The sequence below is a fragment of the Dermacentor andersoni genome, chromosome 6, assembly GCF_023375885.2.
Source record: "Dermacentor andersoni chromosome 6, qqDerAnde1_hic_scaffold, whole genome shotgun sequence".
Taxonomy (NCBI): domain Eukaryota; kingdom Metazoa; phylum Arthropoda; class Arachnida; order Ixodida; family Ixodidae; genus Dermacentor; species Dermacentor andersoni.
The window spans coordinates 172,329,994-172,339,680 of NC_092819.1; the positions used below are offsets into that span (position 1 = coordinate 172,329,994).

At 49.4% G+C, this 9,687-nt stretch overlaps 1 protein-coding gene across 1 annotated transcript in view; it reads right to left on the reverse strand.

The window, feature by feature from the left end:
• LOC129382774 (nicotinamide N-methyltransferase-like) overlaps positions 1–9,186 on the reverse strand; it is a 190,720-nt gene extending 181,534 nt beyond the window's left edge. Inside the window, exons 1-2 of the mRNA XM_055066955.2 lie at positions 9,037–9,186; positions 6,145–6,286 (exon numbers count right to left, since the gene is read on the reverse strand). Coding sequence (XP_054922930.1) covers positions 6,145–6,286; positions 9,037–9,186 — 292 coding nt within the window. The remainder of the gene's footprint in view (positions 1–6,144; positions 6,287–9,036) is intronic.
• Positions 9,187–9,687: the final 501 nt, after the last annotated feature.

Genomic DNA, 9,687 nt, shown 5'->3' on the forward strand with positions numbered 1-9,687 from the left:
GACGAGATCTGCTTACGCAAGTAGGATGGCTGCATGTGTCATTTTAGAAATTGGCACATTTAGACGCGATGGCTGCGGAAGAACCTGCATCTCTCCGAGGGCCGTCCACAGCTAAAGCAGAAATACTGCTTTCCTGCAAGAACTACACTGTGGCAAGCGCGGTGCCGGCTGGTAACAGGTGGGTAGATCGCCGAAAATTAAAACGAGGCAGGCAGATTCTGTTTCCGCGTACGGTGACCACGGTGGGCGGGAAGACGACAGAGTGCGTCAGGACTATGTGCTCACTGTCGCACACAGGAGGGGAGGAACTTAACGGGTCTTACCTTCCGGCTTGCACTGGCAGATGGAAGACCTCTACAGAATATAAGCGGCTGGAAGTGTCAGATATAATAGATGCGCCGAAAAGGCATTCGAGTTGAACACCTGTAAAGCGGTCGATAAGAGCTGAGGCGACTGCGCAAGCACGGCAAATAATACAGTGGTCTGATGGTCAGCAATGCATACTAGCGCCGTCAACATTACATAAACGTCACGCGTGCTGCCATCAGCTACCGGTGCTGTGCGATGAATAGCAGGCGTAACAACTATGCGGAGCTAAGTACGTTGAGCAGCGCTCATTATCGAAATCTGAGCAACGGTGTTTATGTGGGCTGTAACGGTGACGTTGTGCATTTGAATATCCACAATGTTTCAGCGCGTAGGTAAAGTCAACAAAGGAGTTTTTGTTTTTACTTCGGAATAGCGTTTGCCCGAGCGCCTTGGTTGCACATAGCACAAGTGGTTTCCAGCAGAACGTTCTCACAAAGACAGGAAGGGACAATGACAAACGCTTTCTTGTTTCTAATGGGGTCATTGATTCAGCGTCACCTCCGGTAGCTGCACGGCTTAGTTTTTAGGAGCACAGCTGTCAGGCCATGCAGGGGATGAGGACCGGCGTGGCGATACAGATGGATGGCGTGGGGGCGACGGGCTCAACCTGGCATTTGAAACAGCGGCACCTGAAGCCCGTGTATCAGAGTGAGGGTGAACGCATCAAGAGTTGCCTTCAGGACGACGCCGAGATGCAGTGTCAAAGGCGGCGACCAGCGAGTGCGCACTGAGGGGAAACGTGCCCGACGCGAGAGCAGCTCAAACATGTGGCTCGGTTGTCTGCCCTCCTCTAGTCACGCGGCTTTCTATAACGCGTAGGTTAGACCTGATTCTCGGTGGCGTTAGCAGGAGTACGTTCGGGTTCATGGATAGAACAGAAGGCGGATCACATGCCCAGGCTTGCGAACTCTTGGCAGACGACTGGTATGAGTAACACGGTGAGTATGTTGTCTGGCAGAAAATCTAGAACGGCCGTAGGAGCTATGGCTTCCATTTCGTGGTGCGCAATGCGAGTTACAACTTCCGACCCCGCACATTGCGCAGACGTTGGCCGGTTCTCGAATAATGATGTGGTGGTAGTGTTAGGCAGTGAAAGGAACTGGTGGGTAGTGCGGTGACTCCTCGTTTGTTCAAAGTGTTGACGTTCCTTAACTATGCGTCGGCCGTCCCACAGTCCTTAAAGAGAAATATATTAAATGTGTCGTTGGCTATTCCCTTCAAAATGTGCGAAATTTTTGTGCCAGCTTTTCGACAAAGACCCAGCATGGCCTGTACGTAAGAAATGTACGATTCAGTGGTCGTCTGGACGGAGAATATCTGCTCATGTTTAGCGGCCTGCTGACGAAAATCGACTGCCAAAAATCTCGCAAAACATCGTCCTGCAAGCGTCCCAACATGTCACCTCCTCTTTATGCGTCTGGTACCAAGCCGGTGCCCTTCGTTTCTGGTAGAATATCACTTTCGCATTAGTTCAGCGTGGGGTCTTCCTTATTGTTGTCGCTGACACGCCCGTACATGTCGATCCAATCTTCGACATCCAAGCCATCCGTGCCAGAAAAGGTTTCCGTGTCTGTGGGAGGAAAATAATCACAGAAGCCCATTGCAGCTGTGCCGTCGCGCTTCCTTGTTCATCGCGGAGCAACCAAGACGGCGACCGCCGCGAAGTTCCGAGCTTCCTTGACGGAGCGCGCTCGCAGAGCAGGCTTACGCTGCACCTTCAGCAAAAAAAAAAAAAAAAAAACATGTTACAGGGGTAGCGCTTATTCACAAATTACTGCTGTACGCAATGTTAAACAAACCAAAAGCAACGGCGAAGAATGCGAGGCTATCGCGTGCCTCTGGCCGCTTCGTCGCTGTCGTGGTCGATCGATCGACAATAGCAGCCCCTTCACTGTCTCGTGCCAACATGTTTATCAGTCGACCATGATAACTGCTCACTTATGTCAGTGTCGGAGATGTGTTCCTGTGAAGGTTTTATGTTTTTCAGAAGCATTGACGAAAGGGCTGAGTTCGAGTCGTTCCACTGTTGTGGAGTCGACACGAAATGAAACCCAGCAACCGTTCGGGCGCGTTGGAACGAGCCACAGAAAGCCAACTCCTGTTAAATATTATCACTGCAATAATAAAGCTCAAGCAAATCGTTTTCGCTAGTCCCCTAAAGAATAACAGTAAAAACGTTCTAAGGCTCAAATACAGGCATTTCGGCGTCCGCCAGGTACCCGCACTGAGATCGTTCCCTTCCACCGAAGGTCAGAAAAGGTCATAGTGGCCGAGAAAATCAGTACGTAATCAGCCCGTCTGGATATGGGAATAAACGCGTCTAAGGAGGGAAAATTACTCTTAAGTTCAGTTCTTGCATATGCGTTTTAAATAAACCATTTTATCCGGTCTGCAGTTTCAGCACAAGAAGAGGTTGACGCCGATGTGAGGAGCATGCGCATATGCATGTGCTGATTACGAATGCTGGCCAGGTGGTCGGCATTGACATTCCAGCTCTGCGTAATAATACGTAGAGCGCCGGGCATTCGCGGAATGTCGGGAGGGGAGGCAAGAATTTTGTGTCAAGGACGCGCTGAAAGTGAAGATTCAGCAAATGTTGCATTGATAAAGTGTCGAAGGTTTATTATAACTATAGCGTGAACTCTTCTTGGTTCATACCGGGACACATCCGAAATAGGTGTGCCGACTTTACTTTCCAGAAATGCGACTTTGGCGGAAACGGGTCAGCGAGAACGAGTTTGCCAGAGAGCTAAGATGGAGGCCGGTTTTCAGCTGCTAATCACCGTACGCTCTTATGCCGCTCTTACGTGGTCTAGTGCCAACCCCCCCAAAATTACTATTTTGATATTTGCGTCTGTTTCTTCTGCGGCTGAAATCAAAATCGGAAGTGGATAGACACAGAGAGAGAAAGAGAGGGGAAGTGAGCATACACAGTGGTCTAGCGAGCCCTAGCTCGATGTTTTGCGGTCTCCGAGCTCTGGTGGCTGAACTCGGTCATTTTGTTGATAGAAACACGCGTTCGCTTCTGTCTTGGCATTTTTCAATCGATGCGTGCTATACCTCTTCCACCAATTCTGGGGGTTCTGTATCCTGGCTGCTGCTGCCTTGTCGAGGATAAAACATGGCACGCTATGTTCGCGTCCGAAAAGAAAATGTAGCTCCCTTGTTATGTGCAAATGGGCATGTGGCACTGTGTCTGTGAACTTCTGTCGTTATTCCCCGAGACCGAACATGCCCGCCCCCTAATGGACAAGAAAAGAAAGCGAAAGAAGTCGGCAGCATCAGATTGATGTCGGCTACAGAAAGCAGACAAGTCGGCATGAAAAGACACCGACTGGAGAAAAAGAAGCTGTACAAAATGTATTGTAGAAAGATATACGAAATGTAGCCAAAGCGTGCAATGAGAGAGGAGCATGGATGTACATAGAGGTGAATTAGGTAAAGCCAAGACATTTCAGTAATATTAAAACTGCACTCTTTATCACTGATTCTCACATGTGCGTGGAATCCGCCATTTTTTTTATATTTTTTGCATAATATTTAATGGAAGTACTAGAAATATGTTATAAATAAAGCTATTTGGGTTGGAATATTCAGCGTATTCTGATTCTTACACTGTGACATTGTCGTATGACGTTGTGTCCTTGCTACAGACTGATTCCCGAAAACTTTATTCTATAGATCTGACTACTGCGTATAAGAATTGAATGTGCAGTCATACAGCACGCTTTAACGTAATCAAAATTAGAGAAACTGAAATTCAGCAGGACAACAAACTACTATGCTCGACGGAAAGATTAAGAACTCTAAGAAGAAAGTAAAAGGCTATCAGAACGTACATTATCAACAAGGAAATTTAAGTTGGAAATCAACACGAAAAAAATATGCCGTAATTTCAAAAAATTTGAAAACGGAGAGCGCTGAACCCTAGCTAAAACCCCGAGATCTTATTTATCGAGCAGAGAGCATCGTTTTAAATGCAAACTCCTAGGTGAAGTCCACGCTGTGCTCCTGAATATGTCTCACTGTACAAAACATGTAGCCACAGGTTCTCACGTTCATTCTCAAAGGAGTATAAGGTTATTAGCATTGTGCGCAGCATTTCATACGATAAGCCTTGAGAACAAAAAGTCGCAGTGTCTCCCGAAACGCAAAGCATGGATTGCACTAGGAAATTTGTTCACAGCTATATGAAGTATTAATAGTAGTTTTACCAGCCGTATAAAGTTGCAACATTCGCTTGCTAACTAAGTGAACAAGCATGGTGTCAAGTCCGCCCCACAGGCAAACGTGAACACATCTCACTCGACGGCCGCGGACACTCGCGGTCAAAACAATGAAGTGAGAATGCGCCGCAGCAGCAGCGAGCGAATTGTCCCTTCCTGCTGCTTCTCGCTTAACTCGAACTAAGTGGTGACAGCACAGCGCACATGAAGCTATCACCAATCGGCGCACTCTGTCCCTATCGCCGATCGCTTTCAAGATAGGACCTGCGCGGCCGCGCCATACGTACAGGCCCCTGGAGTATAGCGTCCATGCCCCTGACAGAAGCTGGCGTGCTTCTCCCTGCTTTCCTCCGTTACGTGGGCTAGATTGAGTCGCTGTCGTCGGCTCACCCTCGCGCACATTTATTCGCATATACAGCATACGGCCCGTGGGGACGGGGTTATCGCCGTTGGACTTGACACGGAACATCACAGTGGTAACGACGACGACAGAAATGCACCTGCAGTGACCACATAATTGCTATCGCAATAATCGAGAACCTTAGAGCACTGTATGTGGGGGGAGTGCTGAGCAATAACTTCACAACATTATCTGATGAGAGACGGTTAATCAAACGAAATTGTGGTTTTATGCGCCTAAACCACAATATCATTATGAGCCATGCCATAGTGGAGGACTCCGACAATCTGTACCACCTGGTATTCTTTAACGTGCACCTAAGCCTAAGTACACAGGCGTTTTCGCATTTCGCACCCATTGAAACGTGGTCGCCGTGGCCGGGATTTGATCCCGCGATCTCGTACTTATCTGCCCAACACCACAGCCACTAAGCCACCACGGCGGGTTAAATACGGTGACATACAAGAAGACAAGCAATGTACACATGGCAGTTTTGAATAGATTGTGCGACCTTGTCGACCAATCGCCATATCACGCTTGATCGAGATTACCGCAGTGTTACCGATTGCGAACCATAAATGTGTAATAGCGAAGCCATCACTTCTAAATAAAGTTTTTGTGGATCCAGTTGGTGTTTACTAAAGGAACACTCAATTTCTGGCCAGAAAAGGAAAGGAGGATGGTAAGCAACAAATAAAATATAAAGGGCAGTCATTCTTCCCGCCACTTCGATTGTTCGTTTTGTTTCTTTACTGTTTTTTTCCTATATATGAGGCGTTGTTTATTTCGTTATGCACAATTGCACTTTCAATTTTTTTTTTCAACTTGTTTATTAATAGTCCCCTTATTTCGGTCATTTGTTTATCACAAGATATATTAGGATTATATGGTTGCAAACTTTATATTTGGCATTGCTGTAATATTTCAATAATTCCTGTCATCATTAACAAGAGGTCCCTGTTAAGTTTCCAACTACAGGACCTCCTCCTGTATGTCTTGTAACTCCTACTTCACCGCAGCCATTAATACACTGATTCTGGAAAGATTCTGTTTGTGCTGTGGGATCTGTCACTTCCTTGCGAATATGATGAGCATTATCCTCGAGCAGTGGCATATTTGACCGTTGCACGCGCCGCCAGTGGTACTCACAGCGACGGCACAGTCCCCGGTGCAGTGCCAGCATCCAGCTGCTTAGCACGGGCGCTTCCACCAGGAGCCGGCGGAGGTAATCCCGTGCCGCAGCGTGCGGTGGTTCCGGCGGCGATGACTCCTCCTCAGAGCCAGGCAGCTGCTACACCCATGTGCAAACATGACTGCGTGTGTATCGTTCAAGCTCTTCATTTTGCGTATACATTGGCTCATATCACTTCCCTCTTAGCTTATGTCACTCGCGGGGAAAGCTGAGAAGCAAAAGGCTGCTAGTGTAAACGTACTTGTGGGAGTAGAAAAACCAGACAGATGCTGGTGCCTGGGGTGCACAAATTATATTTTAAGCCGAGCCCGCTCAATCAGGCTGAAGCCTGATTTCGCCGATTCCACTGCTCGCACACCGTCAGCTTGCTGGTCGTGTCGTCGTCGTATTTCGTTACCGGACCGTTGTGGCATATAGCAGTGCGCTACAGCCAAACAAAAACTGCTTAACAGCATAGATGGCACGCAGTTCTGTGCCGAACGTGTGCCATTATAGCAAGGGAGCCCTGAGCTGGACGAATGGCAAAGTACGGATGGTGGGGGTGCGAAACGCACGCGGCGAGTAGCATTGAGCTCGTCGGGAGAGAATGTGGCAGCACAAGCGGCTAAAACCTCAAAGTCCAAGTAGCCAGGCGTCAGACGGTCCACAGAGAGCATATCTTCCCGGTCGTTGAAGAGCAATAGAAAGTTTTTAGGTGCACGCTCCAGCACATTGAACGGACTGTCATACGGGGGCCGTAAAGGACGATGCAAAGCGACGTCGCGCACTAAGACGTGCGTGCAGTTCTCAAAGCCAGGCTTGACGTATACGCGCCGGGTAAACGCCGGTATTGGGGAGAACGACAGCACGCATAGCGCTGCGTAGACGGTAGGCGTAGTCGGAATTATCAGCAGGTACAGTGAGCGAGTCGCCGCAGAATTCGCCAGGGACTCCTAGAGTGGTGCCAAACGTAAGCTCGGCGGCGCTGGTCGAAGAACACTGCGAAGAGCGATGCGAATGAAAAGCATCAGGAAAGGAAAGCGCTAGACTTGTGATGAAGGAAATGTCAAAGCCCTGAGTGAATCCGCCACTTGGTGGTGAAAACGTTCGATGATCCCATTGCTTATAGGGTGTTAAGACGTAGTCTTGATGTGATTGACGCCGAGTAGCCGAGGTATATTGGCGAACGGTGTTGAGTCAAACTGACGACCACGGCCAATCGTAGTGGTGGAAGGGACACTGTAGCGGCTAATCTGGAGTGTAATGAATGGTCTAGCTATTGACTCCACCGTTATGTCCAGAAGGGGCATCGCGTGATGCCATCTGGTGAACCTGTCAATGCAGGTTGAGAGGTAGGTTTCCGCAGGGAGGAACGGGGCCAACAATATCAATGTGCTGGTGGCTAAAACGGGCGTCGGGGACGGGAATGTGCCAAAAGAAGTCGTAGTGTGGCGATGATCTTTAGACTGTTAGCAGTTGAGGTGCGCGCGTAACCAGTGACGAACGTCTACGTTGAAACTGGGCCATACACAAGGAGAGGTGACGAGTCGCTGTGTTGCGCGAATGCCAGGACGAGCCGAAAAATTCAGGGCATCAAAGACGGCCTGGCGATATGGGCAAGGGACCTAAGGACGAGGACGTTGGTCGATGTACCCCCAACGAGGAGCACGTTGTAGTGAGGAAGGAAGACATCTTGAGAATAGCGGCTAGACGGGCTTGTTGTTGGGAACACATACTTTAGCAAACAAAGTGAATAACGGGACACAGGCGCTGACTTCGTTGGAAGTCAGCGCCTGTGTCGTGTGCCTTATTTCCATGTCCCATTACTAGCGCTGTTTGCTAATGAAGATATCATCAAACACCAGAGAGGTACCGCTTGCTTGGATGGCTGTGCGAAAAAGTGCGTCATCAACAACGTTGGATTTTCCGCTGATGTGACCAATTTTTCTTGGTGAATTCAGAAATATAGGTGAGCTGTCTGATTTCGCGGGTAGCGTAGGTGGTGCTGCTGGACGCTATGGCGGAAGTCAGTGGTTTATTTTGAGTACGGACACAGCAGGAGCGGCCCTCGAGAAAATGTTGAAAGTGCTTAACAGCCAAATAGATGGCGCGTAGCTCTCTGCCGAACGTGCTGAAGTGACGCTCAGGGGGTGCACGCTTCCTGGAAAAGAACGCGATGCCCTGCCAAGCACCAGAGACAAACTGCTGCAATACTGCACCGACAGCGGTGTCCAATGCGTCAAACGGGACAGATGTTGGGACATCGCATTTGGGATGGATGAGGAGCGTCGTGCTGGCATTGGTTCCTTTGATGACTCTAAACGTGCGGTCAGAGCTGTTGTCTCAGATCCCGGGAGTATCCAGTGTCTTCAGGCCCGAGAGAAGGTCGTGAAGAGGCGGCAGTATATTGGTGCAGCAAAGAATGAAGTGGTGGTGATAGTTGGCAAGGCTAAGAACTTCGCGCAGTTGCCTGATAGTGGATGACTGAGGAAACTCATGGATGGGTGTGACGTGGGTCGTGAGTGGACGAATGCCCTGTATGTCGATGTGCTGGCAGAGGAAATCCAACTCTGTAACGCCGACTTCGATCTTCAGAACGTTAACGACAACGCCAAAGTTGCTGAGTCTTGCGAGCACTTGACGTAGATGGAGCTTGTGTGCTTGGGCGGTGGTGCTGTAGAAGAGGAAGTCGTCATGATAGACAAGCAGCACGTGAAGACATGTCGTACCTGTTCAACAAAACGCTGAACGTCTGGGCCGCATTACGAAGACGGAAGCTTGTGCAGATATTCGAACAGGCCCAAGGGTGTTATAATTGCGGCCTTGGGAATGTTTGAGAGTTCCACAGGAATACGATGGCAGGATTTTACCAGGTCGACATTGATAAGAATGGTGCAGCCGCACAGTGGCGACATAGAGTCCTCAATAGAAGGTATTAGGTACCGTTTCAAGACAGTGCCCTTGTTGAGAGCATGGTAATCGCCGAAGGGGCGCCAGTCACCGGTCTTCTCGGGCACCATATGGAGTGGCGAGGCCCAAGGACTGTAGGAGGGACGAATGAAGCGAAAGTCAAGCATCCTCAAACTCCTCTTTAGCGACACCTAGACGAACCGGCGTGACACGACCAGCCCGAGCAAACACGGGAAAGCCAGTCGTGATGATATGATGTTGCACGCTGTGAGCGACCAAGGACTCAAAGAAGGGTGGTTGCAAGACGTCCGGAAACTCGGTAAGAACGGATGGCCGAGGCTCGGGAACAGCCATGTGCGCCTGGAGAAGCCGAAGCAGGGGAGCGTAACAGGAAACTTTTTCGACGGTTAAGCTCGTCTCTGAGTCCAAGATGCGACTGTGCCCCCCTTCGACGACGACTTTGTAGTGCTAGAGAAAGTCAGCTCCGATGATGGGCTGGCGCAAGGTGGCGATGAGAAAGATACAGCAAAAGGCACCTCCGAGGTCGATGTCAAGAGTCAGCGAATTTTATCCGTAGCTCCGGATGGTTCATCCAGTGAATGCGGTGAGAG